The sequence below is a fragment of the Vulpes lagopus genome, chromosome 3 (assembly GCF_018345385.1).
Source record: "Vulpes lagopus strain Blue_001 chromosome 3, ASM1834538v1, whole genome shotgun sequence".
In the NCBI taxonomy this organism is placed as follows: domain Eukaryota; kingdom Metazoa; phylum Chordata; class Mammalia; order Carnivora; family Canidae; genus Vulpes; species Vulpes lagopus.
In genome coordinates, this window is record NC_054826.1 from 147,904,486 (window position 1) to 147,929,217 (window position 24,732).

The 24,732-nt window shown below is 39.8% G+C and overlaps 1 protein-coding gene across 2 annotated transcripts in view; it reads right to left on the bottom strand.

The window, feature by feature from the left end:
• Positions 1–24,732, bottom strand: part of LRRC8C (leucine rich repeat containing 8 VRAC subunit C) — a 79,614-nt gene that overhangs the window by 27,227 nt on the left and 27,655 nt on the right. For both annotated transcript variants that reach the window (XM_041749764.1, XM_041749765.1), the window contains exon 2: positions 5,070–5,211. In XM_041749764.1, coding sequence (XP_041605698.1) covers positions 5,070–5,207 — 138 coding nt within the window. In that variant the 5' untranslated portion in view covers positions 5,208–5,211. The remainder of the gene's footprint in view (positions 1–5,069; positions 5,212–24,732) is intronic.

Here is a 24,732-nt window from a genome sequence, read left to right on the forward strand (position 1 = left end):
TGGTACCGCTTATGGATTTCTATGGTCTTTAGACTATCAGCAATCTGAGGGCAGGGGTTGTACTGTATTCCTCTTTCAGTGTCTAGCAGCCCACACAATGCCTGACATGTCGTAGATACTTAGGGATGTTGAATCAAATGGTCTACTCCCTATGAATTCTGAGCTTGGAAGCCTTCATATTCTGATGCAATCTTCCTTTGAGGCATTTCACATTGTTTAGAGCCTTGACATCTCAGACTATACTCCCCGTATTCTAGTTAACTGAGGTCTTTTTTTCTTTTTAAGATTTTATTTGTGTCAGAGAGACAGACAAAGAGCAGTGGGGAGGGGCAGAGGGAGGGAGAGAGAGAAGCCGATTCCCTGCTGAGCAGGAAGCCTGCTGCAGGGCTCCATTCCAGGACCTGGGGATCACAGCTTGAACCAAAAGGCAGATGCCGAGCCGACTGAGCCACCCACGTGCCCTGAGGTCTGTCTTCTTTTAAAAGCCGTGAGGATGAAACAGGCCTATGTGTGAAGGACCCAGGTCAGGTCACTATCTGAAGAGTAATAGTGCTCTGTGGGGAGCACCAGGAGCTAGTGCACAGCAGAGAGGCATGACAGGGCTGTGCTCCAGGAAGATGATCCTGACCATGGCACAGAAGAGATGATCAACTCATGCTTGAACTTATTAAACTCATTCACTCGTACCTTCTGAACTCACTGTGGGCACATTTCTTAAATGATGTTCATTATAGACATTTTCATAGGTTCATGCTCTTGTTTTCATCTTGTTCCAAGTGAACTACTAGTTCTTACAGACACTCTGTGCAGTTTCTCTTTTCTGCGTTTCCTCGTGCCACGGGTACGCGAATGAGAAAGATGATTCCCGCCCTCCATAAGCAGGTCCTGTGGTGGGCTGGGTGCCATGACATGGTGATAAAGTAAACCAGATGCAGCGTCCTCCTCTCTATGTCACCTCCCTCTCTACTTCTCAAACCAGCCATTCTAAAATATTTGCCCTTCTCTTTGAGGACCCTGCGCTATGCCTCCTTTGTTGCCACATCCTGCCACCTCTCTTGCCCTCCCACGCTCCCCACAGATGTGTCACTTTCTACCTCACAGAAGCCATAAGACATAAACTCTCATCTATCTGTGCCTCTCCCCCCACTCCCCCCAATAAAATGCATCTATAGCTGTCATTCCCAATCTGGGGGAAGAGCTCTCTCTTTCCCAAATCGAGGGTTATCCTGCCACCTGCATCCTGGATCCATGGCCCCCTTCTTCATGAAGATTAACCATCCTTCTTCACCTACCCTGAACGCCTTGGTCTTATATCCAACTGCTGACTTAACAGGTCTACTTGGATATCTAGTTATGCTCAAAAAAAACTTTTTCCAGTAGCTCAGGCCTAAAAATCTTATAGTCACGATTTCTTTTTTCCCCCCTCATATATCACATTCAATCTTGCAGCCAATCTTGGTGCTTTTCCTTCAAAATAGATCCAGAACCACAGCTTCTATCCTGGTGCAAGCAAGCCATCTGATCTGGGCCTTGCCTGGATCACTACATCGGCCTTCTAAAGAATCCGCCTGCTTCCATCCTTGCCCCCTACGCTGTATTCTTAACAACTAAAGTGGTCTCGTTGCAACACAAGTCAGATAATGACAACCTTCTGCTTGAACCCCCAAACATGTCCTGTTCCACTCAGAGCAAAGCTCAAAGTCTTCCAGGCCCTACGTGATCCACAGCTGTTGCTTCTCAGGCCCTATTCTTCTACCCTGCCCCTCACTCATTCTGCTCTAGCTCATCGACCTCCTGGCTCCACCTCCAGCATGCCAGGGACCCCCCCCCCCCCCACCACAGGCCTGTAACGTCACCAGAGTCTTTCTAGATTCATATAAACATCCAGATTTTATGATTATCCTAACGTTCATCTGGCACCAGAATCACTTAGAATGATCCCGGATTAAAGTCACAGCTTGCAAGCAAAGTGGCATCAGCCTTTTTCTACCTTAGGAGGAACCTTCATCACTGGCTGTCTATGGTCCACACCCCACCCAGGACCTTGGCTCTCTGCGAGCCCCTCCTCCCCAGATCATCTCAGAAACCAGGAAAAGCAATCCACTGGAGGTGGAGTCTACACTTACCTTGGCTTAAAAGCCTTATGCTCAAAGAGACTAAGATCTGTTGTAACTCAATAGATACACTTTTCTTGTGTCAAGAGACATGTCCAATTATAGGTGTCACCACAATCACGGAAGTCCCGCAGTGTGGCTTCCTCCCAGGCATTTATCATTCTTCCAGGCCAGATGCAGTTGACCCAACAGCAGTCATTTATACCATCAGCAGTGTTGCCTAGTAACATAGCTAACATTCTACTTTTATCAGGTCTCCAGGGAAACAGAGCTAGAAAGTTGAGAAAGTCAAATGTCAAATTCTCCTGGAGAAGAGGAAGGAATCTGTGAACACTGTCCACACGTCTCTTGCTTTTGCTGTTCCCTCTGCCAGGGAGGCTCCTCCCCGGACATCTGCGTGGCCTGCTCCCACACTTCCTTCAATTCCTTCATCAAAAATCACCTTCTCAATGAAGGCTTCCTATTTGAGAACTGCAAACTCCTAACATCACCTGCTGAGACCAGCCTCATATGCTCTATTTTCTTTTCCATTGTCCTTATTACCTTCTAATATATGGAATTCCATGAAGTGATTTTCCTTAGTTGCCTTACCCACAGAATTTAAACTCCAGAAGGCGGGGATATTTGTCTTTGACTCTTTCCTCCTGCAGTGATGATTCTTAGCACCTAGGACAGTACCTGAGACCCAGTAGTTTCTTCAACAACCATTTGTTTTATTTGCTAATGGATGTATGTCCTTCCTCTCTTCGCTGGCATCCTTTTTTGGGGGTGGAGGAAGGGAAAATGTTTTCAGTCTGCAGATAAAAAGCAGCATGGGGTTAGAAATTAAGAGCAGAGATTTTGGGGCCAAACTGCCTGGGTCTCAGGAAGTGTTCTGCCATTCACCCTGGAGGTTTCCTTAAGCTCTCTGTGCCTTTGTTATCTCCCTGGAAATGGGGGATAATAATAGTCCCACATCTTACAGTTGCCATGAGGATGAAATGAGTTAAAATATGTCTGAAGTATTCAGAAGAGTACCTGACAGTTAGGAAGCACTATGTGTTAGCTATAATTGAAATCAGCTATTTTTTTTTAGAGAAGGAGAGAGGGGGGTGGTCAGGAGGGGGAAGGGCAGAGGCAGAGGTAGAAAGAGAATCCTCTTTTTAAATTTTATTTATTTTTATTTTATTTAAATTCAACTTGCCAACATATAGTATAACATCAGTGCTCATCTCATCGTGTGCCCTGCTTAACGTGGGAGAGAGAATCCTAGGCAGGCTCCTTGCTCAGCATAGACCCCAATGCAGGGCTTGATCTCATGACTCTGAGATTATGACCTGAGGCAAAATCAAGAGTTGGATGCTTAACCAACTGAGCCACCCAGACACCCCTTTCTTCCAAGTTTATCTTCCCCTCAGCTGATCTACCTGAAAGTCACATCTACCCCATAGTCTTTAATTTCCATTTGCTTTTCCAACCACTCAAACTATGTTTCTGAAAGAGCTAAACATGCTACTTTTCTCTCCTTAGTCCATGGGTTAGTTGTACGGCTGCCATCATTGATCACCCCTGCCTTTGACTTCTGAGCTCCTCCTCTCTCTTGGTTTCCACCTATCTGTGTGGCTGCCCCTTCTCAATCTCCTGCAAAGGCACCCCTGTTTCCTTTGTTCATGCTGTGGTACTCCTGACATCATCTCACCTGTCACATTCTCCTTGGTGAGTCCATTCACAGGCATGGCTTCAATTCTACACTGATGATACCCAATGACTGCCAGTCCTACTGACAGTTTTCTAAAGATATCATGTTCTTCCCCACAGCCATTAGAACTTTATTTCTCCTTTCTGGCACTTTTGCCACCCCTAGCTCTGTCCCCCTGACTATAGCTGGTTCTCTAAGTCTTTTTTTTTTTTAAGATTGTATTAATTTACTTGAGAGAGAGTGAGAGTAAGCACAGACGGAGAAGGAGAAGCAGACTTCCTATTGAGCAGGGAGCCTGATGTGGGGCTTGATCCTAGGACCCTGGGATCATGACCTGAGCTGAAGGTACCCTGGTTCTCCAAATTGTAATACAACCATCCCCTTTCCTTTGTTCCCCAAGCCCAGTATTCACCTCTGCATGCCCTTAGTGCCTTAGGTTTATCTCTATCATAATATAACACTTGATTGCTGGTTTATTTAGTTTCACCCAAGTAATGAAATATATATCTATATCTATCTATATCTGTATCTATCTATCCTCAAAGCATAGTGCCTGGCACATAGCAGGTATGCGAAAAGTATCTGGATTCAATATATGAATATATAGCATCTATATAGAATAAATTTTGATTGGGTTACATTGTAATTCAGAATAAACAGGGTGGGGGGGCAATTAGGTGGCTCAGTTAAGCGTCTGACTCGATTTTGGCTCAGGTCACAATCTCAGGGTCATTAGACCGAGCCCTCTCTTGGATTCCATGCTCAGCCCCTAGTCAGCTTGAGATTCCCTCTCTCCCTCTCCCTCTGCCCCTCCCCCCACTCATGTACACATATAGGTGTGCAATCTCTCTCTCTAAAATCAATCAATCAATCAATCAATCAATCATTGAGTAAAATAATGTCTCATCAAAATGTTAGTTCTTTCGGAAAATCCTATCAGACGTTAGTATAAGAGGTAAAGAAAAGAAGGTTCCCTTTTGGCAATATAAATCACACTGTGGCTGTCACATGCTATATTTTATTATAAAGCCAACTTTGAAAGACGAGGGATTCCCTCTGATGTTAGTGTTACTTGGCTACAGTCACCTGCTGTCTGGGCTCAGGGAGTTCAGTAGAATAAGTGTGTTGGCCTCCCTGCTGTGACCGTAAACGTCGTAGGCAAGGCAAGAAGGGCAACTAGAACTCAGTGGCTAAAAGTCCCACTGCCAGCTCTTCGTAAAGGGTCTGACAGCTTAGTACCTTGCTCCGGCTTCATTCGACCGAGTCCAGGCACCTACCTGGAGCGTACATCCAAACACACCGATCATCAGCATCGCCACTGAGAGGTAGTCGGTGAACACATCCCACCACGGTTTCAGCACGCGGAAGGCAGGCTGCTGCTCAGAGAACTGCCGGAATTCTGTTACCGGAATCATGTTTCTAAGAAAGGAAAGGTGGTGAATTAATTTATCTGCATGCACAACACACTGCGTTAACAGCCTTTGTATTTATTTATTTTATTTTATATATTTTTAAAGATTTTATTTATTCATGAGACACACAGAGAGAGAGAGAGAGGCAGAGACACAGGCAGAGGGAGAAACAGGCCCCATAACACAGGGAGCCTGATGTGGGACTCGATCCCGGGTCTCGAGGCCCAGGCCCTAGGCCGAAGGCGGCGCTAAACCACTGGGCCACCCGGGCTGCCCCGTTAACAGCCTTTGCAACGCTGCTGCAGCCCAGGAGAAACAGTCTGGACTAGCCCAGGAGTTGTTGTGGCCCAAGTGCTTTGTTGGCCAGAACCAGTGGTGAGTGGTTTCCACAGGGAGGAGGCAAGTCCTTTCCCTGGCTACCATTCCCTAAGTGGGTTCCCTTTGGCTCCCCGGGAACCACAGAGACCAGGGCCAGGGCAGGGCAGGGCATTATTTCTTGGACTCTCCCGTCACCTCAACAGACTACAAAGATGCTAGAGAGAATAGAGTCCAACCCTTGAAATGCTTCTGTCATTTACCTTCCTGTCCTGGTGGCAGCTTTAAACTATTTTAAATGTAATCTCAGCATTGGCTTGTGTCAACTACTGGTCTCTCTGTGAGGTAACAGCGCTTGCTCCCAGGAAGGCAGATGACTTTGCCACATAGTCCTGGTCTCCTGAGAAGGAAGACCTCTGAGGTGGTGGTTGCCATAGGGGGCGGGAGTGCTTTGCAAAGGACCTCATTTTTTCTTGCCTCCCCTGTTTTTATCCCTGTGCTTTTGGCTTGATCTCTTTTCTCTATTTTCTGTATTCCTCATATTTTACCATGAACCTCAAATTTATCTTGATTTTCTCCTCTGAGAAATCCGTTGTCCCTGGAAATGTCCACCTCCACCAAAATAACAGGAGGTAAATGATTAAGATGTACCGGAGGCTCTGGGGAAGGGGAGAAAGAGACACATGCTCTTCTGGTCTTCGTTGTACTTTCTCCCGGCTCGGGCCCACTGCCTTTACTGTGATCTGGGACTTGAAGTTCATCGCCCCGCTACTGTGAGAAGGAATGTTCTTTTCTTATCTTATGGCAGCCAATGTGGGACAAAGAGAAAATTTCTCTCCCTTTTGCCTTGGGATCCAATAATCTAGCTCTCTGCATCTGTCCTTGTTAGTCCTAATTAAAGAGCAAGGGCAAGGCTACATTTGCTGCTTATTCTCCTAAGCTCTGTTTGGGTCATGGATCTTTCCTTCCCGAATCCTGAATCGGGAATCCTGTACAATTAACAGCCCAAAGCAAAGCAAAGCCTCCTTTGTTGACTTCACTGGTGGTTATCTTTGGAAACCGTTATAACATTATCCATTCTGTTCTGTTGCTTTAGCCAACTTCCTTAAGCAGCGATTTGTCTTCTTTGTGGTTTGTTCCTTTAACACAATGTTGAAAATTTCAACTGCCCAGTGCTACTCTCACCTATGACCTACTGACTGGACGTCTGTGCAGCATTTGATATGATTTTTTTAAATGATTTTCTCATTTTATCAAAACACAACTTTCCTTACTCCATTCTGTTACTACCACTAGGCTGGAAGCTTCTTGAAGGAAGAACCTGTATGTTATGCATGTGTGTTCTCAAAACATATGCTGCTGGCAAGTCACACAAGCTAAATAAAGAACTTTGCAGATTCCTAGCATCCTTGACATTTCACACTAGTTCAAAGTTTGATTTCCTGATACTTCACAGCCTCTTTGCTTCTCAGTGAATCACTACAACCTCACTGCCCCAAGTGTTCTCTAGTCCCAATGATTGAAGTGGCGGTCGCAGAGGCTCTAACTCCTCTTAACCTCCAAGCTCTGCTTCAGAAGCTACTGTCTTACTCTTTTATTACTATTATTATTATTATTATTATTGTTATTTAAAAGATTTTATTTATTCATGAGAGAGAGAGCGAGCGAGCAGGGGGAGGAGCAGAGGTAGATGGACAGCAGACTCAGTAGACTCTGGAGCGCGTTGTAGGGCTTGATTCCACGACCCTGGGATCATGACCTGAGCCAAAACGAAGAGTTGGATGCATAACTAGTTGAGCCACCCAGGCACCCCACTACTGTCTTATCCTGTGTTGCATCCCCATCACTTACCACTTACCACTGTGCCTGGCAAACAGGAGGAGGCCCTAAAACAACTGTTGCTGAACACGTGAATGAGTGAATTCAGATGCTTATTCATGGAGCATTGCTCTTCCATATCAAATCTGGGGCAGCCCTAACCAGTCAGTGCTAACAAGGGCTGTACCTGTGCTCTAGTCTACATTTTTTAAAAGATTTTATTTATTTTATTTATTCATGAGACACACACACACACACACACACACACACACAGAGAGAGAGAGAGAGAGAGGCAGAGACATAGGCAGAGGGAGAAGCAGGCTCCCTTCAGGGAGATCAATGGAGGACTCGATCCCAGGACCCCAGGATCATGAGCTGAGCCAAAGGCATATGCTTAACCACTGAGCCACCCAGGCGCCCCTCTAGTCTGCATTCTTGATGGATTTCTTAGTTGTTTCTTTCATGGTAAGTTCCCGTATACCTTGGAGGCAACTGGGCTCATTCTTTAAAGTGAAGAACAATTTCAGGAATAAAATGCACCAGCATAGAGCAGTGGTTTTCAATTTTTTTCATCTCAGGACCCCTTCATGCTCTAGTATTAAGAAGGACCTCAAGGAACATCTTTTACGTGGATCGCACTACTCAATATTTACCATATTAGAAATTAAAGCCAAGAAAATTTAAAATCAATATATTAACTAACAAAAATAAGCCCATTACATGTTAAATTGTATTATGAAAAATAACTCCAGTCTTAAAAAAAATGAGAATAATGGTATTGTTTTACACTTTTGTAAATCTCTTTAACCTCTGTTTAATGGAAGATAGCTGGATTCTTATATCTGCTTCTGCATTTAATCTGCTGCAATATGTTATTTTGATAAAAATTTATGAATCAAATAGATATGCAGTTGGAAAATAGAGGTATCTTAACAGCCTTTTCATATAATTGTGGTTATTAATTTTTGATAATATATCAAACTGACTTGGTTAGCTGAATTATAGAATCTGAAGACTATGTCAATGAACTTTTCAAATTCATGATATTAAAACTCATTCATCTATCTTGCACTTCAAATAGATCTTTTACCCACACATGGTTTGTAACATCATACATTGGTCATCAGGAAAATACTGGACCACTGAGTTATGCAGATCTCCCAAATGTTAACAAATTATATTAAAAAAATCACATTCATTTATACCATCACTGCTTCCATGAGAAAAGTTTTAAGGAATGGGAATTTTTCCAAAATTCTAATCACTACTTGAAAGTTTGATTTTCATTTCTGGCAGCAAATAGTATCAGTGGCTTTTCTTGAAGCATTAGACTCACTTCATTCATTTTGAGAAAATAACTTCCACATGCTCTAGTCAAAAAAAATCAGTTGTTTTAGTCAAGTAAAAATGGTGTAATATGATAAAGTAGCTAATTCAACTTTCATCTCAAATAAGAACTTTTCCTTGAAACAACCATTGTACTGTGAAATGTAGCAGAAATGTTGTATGTATGTAATTTTCTCCTTCATCATACAGTGCATTAATACAATATGTAGTCAAGGGTTGTGAATTTTAAAAACAATTTTTATTGGGTCAATAAGGACATTAAATGAAACTGGCATTTTTTTCAAGTTGTCACTGTATGCCAATGAAGAATATATTCACCACAGTACAGCCTGATATCTCTATCTTGATTCATGCTAAGATGCCTTACCCACCATCACTTTTGCACCATAAGAGAAAAAGGCAAAGAAAAATCTTAGCCTTGAAAAATAGTTTTGACTTAAAAAGATTTAGGCCACCAGGGTTCCATGAACCACACTTTGAGGAGCACTGAGGTAGAGGCTCACTGTTTTCTTTATTTGCAGTTCTTGTTAAAAAAGCAAACCCTGGGCACTTAGAATAAGCAATGTTCTCTGAGCCCTGGCCTAGTTGTCTTCACAGGCATTAGTCTCTTAATATGGAAAATAAAGACAAACTAAGGAATCTAAGAAACTTAAATATTATGCACTGCCTCCTAATTCTGGCACATCCTAATTAAGACGGGTTGTTAGAAGACATACAAATGGCCAAGAGACACACGAAAAAATGTTTAACATCACTTGGCATCAGGGAAATACAAATCAAAACACAATGAGATACTACCTCACATGGGTCAGAATGGCTAAAATTAACAAGTCAGGAAATGACAGATGTTGGCAAGGATGTGAAGAAAGAGGAACCGTCTTACACTGTTGGTGGGAATGCAAACTGGTGCAGCCACTCTGGAAAACAGTTTGGAGGTATGGAAGTTACTCAAAAAGGTGAAAATAGCAACATCTGGGTGCCTCAGTAGTTGAGCGTCTGCCTTTGGCTCAGGTCATGATCCTGGGCCCTGAGATCGAGTCCCGCATCAGGCTTCCCACAGGGAGCCTCTTTCTCTGTCTCCCTATGTCTATGCCTCTCTGTGTTTCTCATGAATAAATAAAATCTTTTTAAAAACTGAAATTAAAGCTACACCATGCTTCAGGAATTGCACTATTAGGTATTTACCCCAAAGATATGAATGTAGTGAGTGATCCAAAGGGGCACCTGTACCTCAATGTTTATAGAAGCAATGTCCACAATAGAGCCCAGATGTTCATCAAGAGATAAATGGATAAAGAAGATGTGGTCAATATATATACAATGGAATATTAGCCATCGAAAAGAATGAAAGCTTACCATTTGCAATGACATAGATGGAACTAGAGGGTATTATGCTAAGTGAAATAAGTCAGTCAGAGACAGACAATTATGATATGAGGAATTTAAGAAACAAAACAGAGGAGCATAGAGGAAAGGGAGAGAAAAAATAAAACAAGATGAATCCTAAAAGGAGACAAACCATAAGAGACTCTTAATCATAGGAAATAAACTGAGGGTTGCTGGAGGGGACGGGGGTGAGGGGTGATGGACATTAAGCAGGGCACATGATATAATGAGCCCTGGGTGTTATATAAACTGATGAGGGCCGCCTAGGTGGCTCAGTCAGTTAAGCATTGACTTCAGCTCAGGTCATGATCGCAGGGTCCTGGGATCAAGCCCTGTGTCAGACGCCCTACTTGGAAGGGAGCCTGCTTCTCCCTTTCCCTCTGCCTGCCACCTCCCCCGCTTGTGCTCTCTCTATCAAATAAATAGATAAATAAATCTTTAAAAAGACTGATGAAAAACTGAATTCTACCTCTGAAATTAATAATATATATATGTTCATTGATTCAATTTAAATAAAAAAAATTTTTTTTAAAGATAGGTTGTTAGAGAAACAGCTGGTCAAGATGACATATCTTTTTTGTGTTAGAGCTCTTCACGCGTTTCACCTCTTTGGGTGAGTGTATGTATATGGGCATGTTTATATGCACGCCATGTACGTGTGTACATATATACTACATATGAATGTATGTAGACAGACATAAAATACACACACGCACAGAGAATTTATTATTTTAACATATAAGGCTCAAAGGTGACATCCAGCACAGCAAAAATCCTTGGAATTATTTTTTATGCAAAAAAAGGGTGGGGATAAAAAAGTTGATTTAAAAACTCCAATAACTGGGCAGCCCTGGTGGCTCAGCGATTTAGTGCCGCCTTCAGCTCAGGGCATGATCTTGGAGACCTGGGATCGAGTCCCACGTGGGGCTCCCTGCATGGAGCCTGCTTCTCCCTCTGCCGGTGTCTCTGCCTCTCTCTCTCTCTCTCTCTCTCTCTCTCTCTGTGTCCCTCATGAATAAATAAATGAAATCTTTAAAAATAAAAAAATAAAAAAATAAAAACTCCAATAACTAAAGAGAAGGCAGACAGACTTTATGCCTGCTGGTTGAAAAAAAATTTTTTTGTATTCTTTCACAAATTTCAGCACCTCTGACAAACATGCATTAACAGGAACTACACTTGATTTCTCTTCATTATTATTGTAGCTTCTGATTGGTTTGTTATCATTTCAAGAGTTACTGTTTTAAGCTGAAGGAGTCACTTCTGAATAAACTACTTGGGTTTAAAAAGTTCTTTCCCCTAAATATCAATCAGCTTAATTTTATTTCTTTTTTTTTCTATTTTAGAAATGTAATGATTATATTTCTTCCAACTCTGATTTCTAACTTATTATGTAAGAGTTTAGTTTACCTAATTAAATAATATCTTTGGAAATATGGCATTTCAATTCAATCATGAGATTCTGGTATCCTAATTGCATAATTTTTACATTATTTTATATATCTGCCTCTGTGTCCTTTTGCAGAAATCCATGTGCATTTCCCTTATGAAAAACACTTATTTCCAAAACTCATTCTAATGTCTCTACAAAATTTACTTCTCAAAAAGATCATATCGTATAATCCTTTGGTAAAGAATATTGGTAAAGTTAGTTGCAAATCCAGAGTTTATTTCTTTCATTTATTTGGCTCTTCCTGAACAATCTGTCTTCCTCCCTCTCAGGAGAATCTTAATATTTCTTCTTCAGAATTAATTACACGGAGCAAATTCTGCTCTATTAACCCTTAACTTTAAGAATATTAAGTTATTCTACCTTGATACAAACCTGACGCTAACACTATTCTCTAATGCCTATTACACGGCTATGGCCAGCATTGGCTTTGTTGCACATTTTTCTGGCAGTCGGAAAGTGGCATCACTTTTTTTTTAAAGGATTTTACTTATTTATTTAAGAGAGAGAACATAAGCAAGGAGGAGGGGCAGAGAGAGAAGGAGAAGCAGACCCCCTCACCCCTCACCCCCTACCTCGAACAGGGAGCTTGATGCAGGGTTCAATCCCACGACTCTGGGATCATGACCTGAGCCAAAGTCAGACACTTAACCGACTGAGCCACCCAGGTGCCTTGGCATCACCTTTAGACAGTACAACCATACATCATTCAAGGGAATAAGAGCCCATTCCTAATGATAACAGGTATTATAACTGTAATGTGGGGAGTGGCTCATTACAAAAATGAATTTAAACATTCAATCATTCCTTTAGAAAAGTCAGTAATTCCTGAGCACATGAAATATAAATTCTACAGAAAAGAAATCCACACATATTGTTCATCTACATTACTAAATCGAATGGCCAATTCTCAGCCCTCACCTATTTGCTCTATCAGTGTATCAGCAGCACAAGCATAATTTGACCATACTTGACTTTCAGGATGCCATAGCCTTTAGGTTTTCCTCCTCTTTCCCTGGCTGTTCCTTCTTTAACTCCTTTCCTGTTTTCTCCCCTTTTCCCTGACCTCTGATCTTGGAGTCCTCAGTGCTCAGTCTTTGGTTCTCTTCTCCTCCCAAAGTCATTCAGCCTCTGGTGATTGCATCTAGTCACAATGCTTTAAAGAGCATTCATACTAAACACAAATTCAGATCTACATCCAAAGTCATGGGCCTAGCTGTCTACTTGATGGTTCCATCTGGATATCCATCAGACATGTTAAAGCAGTATGTCCCAAACCAACTCCAGTTCCAATCCCTTATTCCTATCTCCTCCTAACTCTACCAAAGCCCTGTTTCTCTTGCAACTTTCCTATCTCAGTTGATGGCAACTCCATCTTTCCAGTTGCTTATGCCGAAAACCTCCAATCTGCCAAAATATATTGTGTTCCTTAATTTTTTGTCTGTCTCCTACAAGAATGTAAGTTTCATGAAGGCAGGTACTTTTCAGTTCTATTTTGTATACTGATATATCCCAACTACTTAGAAAATAATGCTTGACAATACAGTAAGCACTCAATATTTGCTGCATAAATTAGTGAATATGTAGTAAATTTAATAAAGAATGGGGGTGGGATGCCTGGGTGGCTCAGCCGTTGAGCCTCTGCCTTCAGCTCAGGGTGTGATCCCAGGGTCCTGGGATGGAGTCCCACATCAGGCTCCCTCAAAGGAGCTTACTTCTCCCTCTGCCTATGTCTCTACTTCGCTCTCTGTGTCTCTCATGAATAAATAAATGAAATCTTTAAAAAAATAAAATAAACAATGGGGTGCAATTGCCTTTAGCTTTAGAAATAATCATTGTAAAGGCAAAGTGTGTCTCAAAGTAATGTCATGGGAGGAAGATCCCATGGCTGCAGGGCCAGGACATTAGCTGGTGTCCTGAGGCTAGTGTAGGAAAGGAGTGCAAGTGAGGAAGAACATAGAAATACCATGATTTATTTAGGGGTTCTTCTCAGCTATACCCAAAGCCTCCATAAATCCAAATAAAGTCATCAGGATGTGCTCAAAACATCAATCATAAAAATAAAACAAACTGCTTACCTTCTGGCAGTGCAAAGATGGAAATAAAAAATGGGAGAAAAATGCCAAATTTTCCAATTCCTAAAATGAAACCTTTCTCTCCTAGGAGAACATGACCCTACATTGTGTTTTACTCTGTAGCTGTAGTACACATGACAAAATATCTCTAGAAAAATCCACCAAAGAAGATCATAATTACATGGTTCTATAGAATTATATTTAATTAAATGAAAACCATAAACGAGTTGTAACATTTTAGAACCTGCATGGCACTTCAGAGGTTATCTAGTCAATAACTCTTCTTTTATGAGTAAAAAACTTGAGCTGAGAGACTTGCCCAAGGAACACAGCCAATGGTGAGCCATAACTTCTAACCAAATCTTACCCTTTACAGCTCTTAGTTAATATTACATCATGTTGATCTTTAGAATTTTAAACTAAGAAACAAAGGGTTTAAGTAGAATTTCTCCTGTATTCGATTTCTCTTTTCATATCCCTATTTGATAGTATAACATTTAAAAAAGCTATTATTAATACATTTAAATGATTCTTTGAGTTCTACTGGCCTCACAGTCCCATAAAGCAAGAATTTTGGATTCAGAAGGCATGGGAAAAGGCAAGTGAAACTGGCAACCCAGTGGGTACTTCTGTATTATCTCTTTGCATATTTCCATGATGTCATATGTTAAATTAATGGCCCAATCACATTATTTGGAAAATACTCGAATTGAGCTTAAACTGTTTTTCTAAGGGTGGGAGTGGTAGTGGGAAGCAAAAATTACTCTTACCTAACAATTCTCATTCTCAAAGAAAAGATATACCTCTTTCTCATTATATCTTTCACACATTAGAGAAAAACCCCTTTAATCATTCTATTTCAGGTCCTACAGCTTAAGGACTTTGCCTTACATGATAGTTTTCACAGTTATCTTTATTGTAGTCAGAAGCTTTTGAATCCACTAAAAATTTGTTATATATCATGATCAACAGCTGACTTTTTTCTCTCACAAGCATGGATTACCTTTACTAATGCACTTGCTATAGAATAATGAGAGTGTCAGATATGTCAGGCAGTATGCTTAGGTGCTAGGGGAATGGAAGTGAACAAAACAGAAGACAAGGTGTCTGTCCTCACCTATGTGGACTCTCATGAGAGAATTTGTATTAAAGAAATTCCTACAAAAGCATGAATTATAATCAGTCTGCTTTGTAAATATGACTGATTAGTGTTTCCTGCACCAATGATGCATTTATAGAAGTTATTTTTATTTCATGGAAGACAGGGTTTATATCTTGTTGATCTCTGTCTTCTAGAAAACAACACAATGCCTTAGAATGGACCCTCAATTCGTATTTGTTAAATCAAACCAGGCCTGCATATACACACATACTTACACACAGATACACCCATTTGAGCATTTTGTAGTAAAGAACAAACTCTCTTACTATTATCCTGTTATAAAGCTTGACACTGCAATAAATAAGAGTGACTATTCCCGACTGTATAGCTTCACATTGTAAATAATTATTATTCAAAGAACATGCACTTCTGAAGAGAATGAGAAGAAGAAAAGAGTCAGGAATAATTTATAATTTCAAAGTTAAGGATCATTGAAATTTTAATGTACAATGTTCTGTCACTAGTGCTAAAGAGGATATGTTGATCAATAAAGACTTCTTAGGACTAGGGTGTACCCAGTGGCCAAGAGACAGAAGCCAGATCCAAACATGATAGTCTTTGTTTATGACATAATGGTTTGTAATAGTGCTCTTCTAAATCTTGGTGAGATCTTAAAAGGCTTTGCTTTCTTTGGAATTTTTCTCAAAGAGCTTCAGCTTCATTTATATGACACTAATAATTACTTAATGCTTATTGTGTACATTTCAAGTAAGTTTGAATTTAGAAATCTATTCTAAAATGAGGCTACATGGTGATCTAATAGTCTTAAAAAGTGATCATAAAGGGTTATCATCAAATGTCACTCACTGCCTTCCTCATCTCTATCATTCTGAATTTACCAGAAGTCTACCAAAGAAATATGACTTGGGATCTCTGCATCCCACTGGTCTTCTTGGTCACCTCTTCATTTCAGGTTGTTTCTCTTTCCTTTAAAGCAGGAACAGTCTCGCAAGAGGCACAATGTACACATAAACCTCCACCCCTTCCCCAGTAGGATTCTTTTTTTTTTTTTCCAGTAGGATTCTAAACCTTGAAAAGACTGTGTTTCCCCCTCCAACTCTTGATATCATTTAAATGTGATTCAGACATGATTTCAGTTCATCTTATCAGTCTTGACTTCCAAAAACTAAGTCTAGTATTCAAGTGAGTAAATCTGTAATGCCTGCTTTGAAGACTCTCCCTTCCTTTAATGGACAAAAAGAAACTGAGATTTATCTCCAGTCCAGTTTCACACCCCTGAGCAAAGAAAGCCCCATAGTTCTAGGCAGCAGATGTACTGTGAACATATGGTGCAGGCCAGGAAATCCAGACAAAACAAGCACTGGTCATGAGGTCAGTCTACCTGGAAGGCTACTTCCTTTCTGACAGGACAGCCAGCAGAGAATGGTGGCAAAGACGGGAAGACTCTCTCCTTCAGAACTGTAAAACTGAAAGCTCTGACTTATTTTTTACTTTTTGGAGTTCAAAGTGGTTTGAAAAGCTAGAGGTCACCTTTTGTTGCATATTGTTAGCTCTAGGGCCTAAAATGCTCCATAGAGTAAGTCGAATTCCTAATGATTCTACTGGGGAAAAGTTGCCTTGTCTGTCCCAATAGGCAGTTTGGCTTGTGTTACAAATAGTTTTCACAAACAAAGATAGATTGATACTTAGAAAAACAGTCAACCAAAAGTATGACAGGTAACTAAAGCAACTTATTATCAAGAACTTTCCCGCTAAGCTTTTTTTAAAAAAAGATTTTATTTATTCATGAGAGACACACACAAAGAGAGAGAAAGAGAGGCAGAGACACAGGCAGAGGGAGAAGCAGGCTCCACGCAGGGAGCCCAACGTGGGACTCAATCTGGGACTCCAGGATCACATCCTGAGCCAAAGGCAAACACTCAACCACTGAGCCACTCAGGCGTCCCTCCAAAAAGCTTTAAAAAAAAAATGTGGCAAAATTTAAAATTTCTAGCTATGTTAAATAAAGTAACACTGCTCAGAAAACAAGAGATTGGTGTTTAAAGTGAGAGACTGAAAGACTAATGGATTTATAGTATCACATTTTTATTGCCTTTTTTATTAACCTCTTTATAGGGATCAACCACTTAAAATTTCTCTCTTAAGAGGCGGTTTGACAATAGCAGAAAAATATTAACTGCTAAATAATCCTTTTTTGGGGCTTTTCAAAAAGGTTATTTTTAAGAAGTCAGCTTTTAGGTTGTCTTTCCTGTTGGATATGCTCAGTAAAATCCCTGAGGGAAGGAAGTCCAGGTCCTCTGGCCCCAGGAAGAAATGACTCTACATAAGAAAATTAACAACTACCATATTTTTATTGTCAGAATATTAAAATGGTTGTGAAGGCACCTAAAACTTAGAATATTAAGTTTTTGTTTGTCCAACTAATAAAAATTTAATGCAAGGCTTTTTGCCTACAGGAAAAAATATTGTTGGGTTTGGCTCTAAATTTAACATATTGATTTAATGGCTCATTTTTTCCAGTTAGATATTATATGAGTTCCCTCTTCCAACTGTTAATTTCTCACAGTAAAAGCTACATGAAATCTAACATGATGATATTCAATATTCCCAAAGGCTCACATTCTAGAAGTTGAATGAAAGAATAAATTTATTTATATGAAGGCTCTAGAAGAATATGATAAAAAGGCTACTTGCCTCTTAGACCTAGAATGTGCCAAAAATCTAAATGAAAGGAAAGCTTGGAAAATATGAATCAATTCATTAAAGTATATCTGCTTCTGAAGATAATAGATTCTTTAGTTTAAAAACACAAAAACACACAATAAAACGACCTCTAGCTTCAAAAGAAATAGTGAAAGGAGGTGATATACATTACATGATTGCAAAGGTCAAGTGATCTCTGTGGCTCTTGAAAAGTCACCATGAAGGAGATTCAAGCAATAGTAGCAGGGCCTTGTGGCGTTAATCCTATAACTGGAATGGTTTTTCAAACTGCCCTTGCTTTGCAGATTCCTATGGATCCTGCAGACGTTGGCTCTAGCACCACTTGTTCAGGCAAGCCATCTCTGATCAACCCAACTGGCTCCCCAAAGCACGGCCACCTTTATAGACAAACTGTTGTTTACTTGCAGTTGCTGTTATTAATAAGGAAGATGGCTTGGGCCAGTGGAGTCCCTTCCTGAGAAAACGATCTCAAAGACATTGAGAGTCCTGCTAAATGTTTTTTTTTTTTTTTTTTTTTAAGATTTTACCTATTTATTCATGAGAGACACACAGAGAGAGGCAGAGACACAGGCAGAGGGAGGAGAAACAGGCTCCATGCAGGGAGCCCTATGTGGGACTTGATCTTGGGACTCCAGAATCATGCCCTGGGCCAAAGGCAGACACTCAACTACTGAGCCACCCAGGCATCCCTGCTAAATGTATTTTTTTTTTTTTTTTGCCTAAATGTATTTTTAAAAGTGATTGAAAGATCTGGAAAACAAGATATCGAAGCCCCACAATCAACTAGCATGGTGCCATCTGGTTATCAAAAGTTGTTTTGGTCAGCAACTTTATCAGTAGGATGAAAAGGTAGACTAGGGAAGCTTGAAAGGAGCACAACTAGTTTAATAGTTGTTAAATTGGGAGGTTTTATGTATTAATCACAGATACTGAAAAATGAAAAATTGTGTAGAAAGGTCACAGGAATTTATCTAAAACCTTAGATTTAGTTGGAAAAAATAAGGAAGAAAGAAGAAAAAAGCCTTACTTTTTAAAGTTAAACATTTCAAAGCTGAGAGACTCTGGAAGTTCTGAAGTAAAATGGGATTTAGGAATGCATGGATGATCTCTTGGGTGGCTCAGGTCCAAGGGAAAATCAAGGTTTATGGAACAACCACTGTGGGGATTTGTTTGTTTTTATTTGTTCTGTGATGGTTGATCCTATTTTCAGATGACCCATGTTAAAAACTTAATAGACTAATGATATAGGGGCCAAAAAGATGGCTACACAGACATAAATTTAAATTGTTTTGGCAAAACCAAAATAAATATCTATTCAACAAAGAGAAATTGGTAGAAAGATAGGTCAGTTCATCTACTCCATGTCCTTAAATTCAAACAGAGTCCATGTTTGGATTATTGTGGGAAAAGAACTAGGATTTAAGAAAATGAGAAGGAAAAAGCCATACCAAGTGATTAACCCTGGTCTTTCCCCTCTGGAAGCTGAGAGAGGGATAAATTATCCTTGGAGATAACCTATTTCAGGAGAACAGTTCCTCAAGGATAGATGCAGTGTCTTTGAGAACTTTGTATTCCCAGTACCTACCATAGTGCCTGGCAGCTTCATTCATTCATTCATTCATTCATTCATTCATTCATTCATCTTTTTTAAGATTTAATTATTTATTTGAGGGGAGTGCAGAAGGAGAGACAGAGAATCTTGAACAAGACTCTCTACTGAGTGTGGAACCCAATGCAGGCCTTGATCCTGGGACCCAAGATCATGACCTGAGCTGAAATCAAGAGTTGGACACTTAACTGACTGAGCCACCCACGCACCCCTTATTCAGTCTTTCTACAAGTCCTAGGGTGGCTTAAAGCTGCAAGGTATTGAGCTCACCAGTGTGGATATACCAGTGAGTAAGTCAGACATAACCTTGTTTTATGAACCTTATACTATGGTGGAGAGACAGATAGTCAATAATGACAACCATTTAATCACAATTGTCATAGGTATGATGAAGTAGAAGTTTAGGACACTGACATATACTGAGATACTTGAGCTACTGGGGGTTTAAGAAGGGATGCCTCCATGGAAATATGAAGTATAGGTAGGGATAGTTATCTAGGTAAAGTTGGAAGCTAGGGCCAGGAGAACATTCCAGACAAAATGAAAGGCCTGCAATATGATGGCTCTTTGTTCCCCCCTTTAAAATGTGTCAATTTGCCCTCCATCACTTGCTTCTGTTTACTTTGAATAAGGTTAGATCCGATATTTTTCTTTTTTTTTTTTTATGTTAGTCACACAGAGAGAGAGAGAGAGAGAGAGGCAGAGACATAGGCAGAGGGAGAAGCAGGCTCCATGCACCGGGAGCCCAATGTGGGATTCGATCCCGGGTCTCCAGGATCACGCCCTGGGCCAAAGGCAGGCGCCAAACTGCTGCGCCACCCAGGGATCCCAATCTGATATTTTTCTATCTCTGGAGACACAGGGTAGCCCAAGCTGGTCCAGATTCCAAGACAAAGAGGGCAAAAAGTTACACATTCTTAGGCTGAAATGTCAAAGGTGCCAATACTCACCAAGAGTCTTTTTCTAATTTTCTAAAAATTTCCCCAAAGTAACCTTTTTATAGAAGCAGGTAGAGCTTCTCAGCTTCACCTTGTACTGTGCTGCTAAGCTGTCTTCTAAAACACATGAACTGCCTCCACCCAATCTCCTGAATCGTTCTCCACACAATGTCTTTACTCTCTTGTTAATTGTCTAAAGATGCCCTAAAGTTCTGGCTGCATTGGCCATGTTTGATACTGAACTCACAAAATTCTCACCATGAATAGTGAACATTGTTCACAAATCTCTGTAGAACAGTCATGACCAGTGAGAGGCCTGCTCGGTAATTTTCAGGGACTGAACACAGGTGGCATCTATGAGGGTCAAGGGCTGTTCTTCTCTCTTTCATTTGTCCAAACATGTGCCAGCCTGGAGCGTAGCGACCTTGGTCAAAATTCATCTAGATTCCTCCTATGTGTAACTCAGAACTGACTTATGAGTTTTACATAGGATATCCAGTCTTTGGCCAGAGAATAGTCTCCTTTGGTTTATTTTTAAAAAATTGTCTCCCTTTCTTCTTTCGCTTGACTATATCCCCCTTCTTTTCTTTCTTCCCCTTTCCATCTTTCCTCCTTCTCTCCCTCTTTTAACATTTGTTATCCAACAACTATGTGTCAAGAACTGAGTATAAAAGATAAATAAGAAGCTATAGTCAAATATGTGGGCAACAGATTTGTCAAATAAGGAGACTCAAAATGTGTCACCTTTTCTCTTTGCTCCTAAGTTTTTTGCATGAATTCCAAACCAAAGGGTTTGTCAGCCAGACCAGCATTGGGAAAGATGCATATCATTTAGCCATTTAACTCCTGCAGGTAGTTTGCCAAAGACTTGCCAGAGAAGGACAGAGATATAAAACCAGACAGGAGATTGCCCTGGGGTGAAGTAAAAATGAAAACAGAAATGAACAGGTGCCTTAACTTTCACAATCTGAACTTAGAATAAACTGGGCCGGATTTTTTGATAAATCCCTTGCTATACAAATTCTTGCAACTTGCTTTCAAAACCCAAGACCCAAATAAATTTGGATAAGGAGATAATATTTGTTCTATATTTTCATCCATCATGTCTTCTTTTAAAGATTTATTTATTTATTTTAGAGAAAGCGCATATGAGTGGCAGGAGGGGCAGACTCCCACTAAGGGGGGAGCCTTGATGCAGGGCTCCATTCTAGGACCCTGAGATCATGACCTGAGTCAAAATCAAGAGTCAGATGCTCAGCTGACTAAGCCACCCAGGTGCTCCATCATGTCTTTTCACAATCAAGATATAATTGACATATAACAACTATTAGTTTTAGTTGTATATGATTTGATATACATGTATATATTGTGAAATGATTACCCAAATAAGTTAATACCTCACCAACCCACATGTAGTTACGATTTTTTTTCTTATCATGAGGACTTGTAAGATGGGCTCCTTTTTTTTTTTTTTTTTTTTTTTAAGATGGGCTCTTTTAGCAAGTTTCAAATACACAATACAGTACTGTTATCTATAGTTGCCATGCTATATATTACATCCTCAAGACTTAATTGTTTTATAACTGGAAGTTTGTTCCTTTTGACCTCCTTCACCCATTTTGCCTACTCCTGCCTCTGGTAAGCACTCATCTCTTCTCTGTATCCATAAATTTTGTTTTATTTATTTTTTTTTAGATTCCACGTGTAAGTGAAATTACATAGCATTTGTTTTGGTCTGGCTTATTTCACTTGAGCATAATGCCCTCAAGATCTATGCACATTCATAAATGGCAGGATTTCCTTCTTTTTATGGCTGAATATTATTCAATTGTGTATGTGGTGTGTGTCTGGTATATATATATATACCATTGTGTGTGTGTGTGTGTGTGTGTGTGTGTGTGTGTGCTTTATCCACTGATCCATCAATAGACACTTAGGTTGTTTCCGTGTTTTGGCTATTGTAAATAATGCTGCAATGCATGTGTGGGTGTAGGTATCTTTTTGAGTTAGTTTTTTTGTTTCCTTCAGATAAATCACAGAAGTGGAATTGCTGGATTGTATGGTAGTTCTATTTTTAATTTTTTCAGGAACTTCATACTGTTTTCCATAGTGCTGACATCAATTTATATTCTACTAATAGTGTACAAGGGTTCCCTTTTCTGTACATCCTCCCCAACGTTTGTTATTTCTTGTTGTTTTGATAATGACTGTTCTAACAAGTAGTTGATATATAACAAGAAGTGATATCTCGTGGTTTTGGCTTGCATTTCCCTGATGATTAGTGATGTTGAGCACCTTTTCATATACCATATGTATGTTTTCTTTGAATAAAGAGCTATTCAGATCCTCTGCCCATTGTTAATAGAACCACTTTTTTCCTATTGAATTATATGAGTTCTTCACATAAGAAGAAGGTTGATATTTTGGATATCAACCCCTTATCAGATATATGTTTTGCAAATATTTTATCCTATCCCATAGGTTGTCTTTTCATTTTCTTGAAGGTTTCCTTTCCATTATAGAAGGTTTTTAGTTTGTGTAGTCTCCACTTGTTTATTTTTGCTTTTGTTGCCTTTGCTTTTGACGTCCAATCCAAAAAAGTCATTGCCAAGACTGATGTCAAGGAGCCTATCCTCTACGTTTCTTCTAGGAATTTTATGGTTTTAGGTCTTATATTCAAGTTTTTCCCTCATTTTGAATTTACCTTTGTGTGTGGCATAAGGTAGGGGTCAGTTCCATTCTTTTGCAGGTAGCTGTCCAGTTTTCCCAACACCACTTATTGAAGAGACCATCTTTTCCCCACCGTACATTCATCCATTATTTCTTAAACTGGCATTACTTTTTTCCTCTGGTGAGAAGGTCCATAGCTCTTTCCTAATCCTCAATAGGATTTGTAATTCCCCCACATACTTAACTACTATACCAACAGTCCCTCAGCCATGGTGGCTACAGAAAAGCAGAAAACATCTGTGTAAAGAAAGCCGCTGTGGGAATTAAACCAGAAAAGAAGTAGGAACATGAATGAGTCAGCATGAGGGTATAACAGCTTTAAAGGCATCAACTTCAAAGAGAAAATGAAATGATTTGGGTTGCCCTAGTAACACCAAGATAAAATGTGGAAGTGAAAATGCAAAATTTAACATTAAGAAAAGCTCCTTCAGTACTGAGGTCTCTCACTCATGGAATGGGCTTTCCCATGGCAACAAGCAAACAACAGGTAAACAGATTAGAGAAAGAGAATATCCAAGGGACTAAAATCATATAACAAAGATTAAGCTAATCTAATAAACATTCTGTACCTTTCTTTTCTTTACCTCCTAGAGTTAAACAGGGGGAACCCAAAGGCATACAGGGATCAAATGAAGACTTTCTTTGTGACGTGTGGTCTTAAATAACTTTAGAAGTTCAGCTTTATGTATTATTTCCAACCTACTCGTTTTCCCCCAAGTAGCATGGAACCTTCACACCTTCTAGAGCTCTGGTTTTATTATAGGAAAAGACAAAAGAAACAAACATAAAGAATAGGTTACATTTTTCATACCCAATCTCTACTTTTTTGGAGGTGATATGGTCCTGGTGATTAAGGCAAGGACAGTCACATTAATGTATTACTAGAGTTTTAAAGTATTATTCTAGAATTACGTGATTGAGGGTACAGCACTCAAGTCAAAGTGCTGCTGCTTGTGAACTGGGTGACAATGAGCAGGTTTTACCTAATCTGTTTCCTCTTCTTTAAAATGGAGAAAAGGATTAGAATTTTCCCTCACAGGACTACTGGGAGAAATGTGTAAGAGATAATTGTAGCAAACACTAATTGCAGTTCTCCAGCACTCAATCTACAAGTTACCATCAATAAAGCTAACAATCAAGTTTGATAACTGTAATAGGGAGTTTGCTATTAAGAATAAGAATTCCTTGGTGTTTGGAGCCTTCGGTTCTAACTTGGGGTATCACTCTAAAAAATAATTCTTCATAAAAACAGAAGAAACAAACTTTGAGTAAGTTTTGTTAAATGGAAAAGTATAACAATAAGAAACGGTTAATATTATTGTGTCTATTAATTACCAGGAATTAAACATGTTATCTGTGGAACTTCCACATTAAACCCATGAAGTAGTATTATCTTTGCTCTACAGAAGAGGAAGTGTGCAAAGAGAGATTAAATAATTTCTCCAAAGTTTCAAAGAATGTGAACGGCATAGCCAAACTTCCCAGTCAGGTCTGTCAAATTCCAATGCCCAAGCTCATTCCACTTTATTAGAGAAATTATTTCAGTTTCTAACAATTTCCTTTACGGGAAATTCAGCCCTGTCATCCACTGGAACAATGCCTGTTTGAGGAGTTAGCTATCTGAAGACTGGATTCAGGGCATTCATATTTGCAATGTGCACACTCCAGTCTAAAATCTGGCACTGAGAGAGAAATCCAGTGTGAGGTAATTTCTTAAAGGTTATAAAGGACTCAGCTTCTCTCCATAAAGGAGTAACTGGTATGAGACTTACTATTCTATCATAAATAGTGAGAAAAACAGAATTTTACCAGAGCCACAGAAAGTCTTTAATGTCATGCTTCTGGTTATACCTACTTTTCATCTGACCCTAAACCCTGGGTTGGAGAATGCCATGCTCAAATTTCATACTGTTCCAATCTCTTTTTGGGGGAATCTCCGTGTGATTTCCAGGAACTCAAAGCAGCAAAACAGAAAGAACCTTCTGTACTGAAAACTTGAATACTGGGAAATGT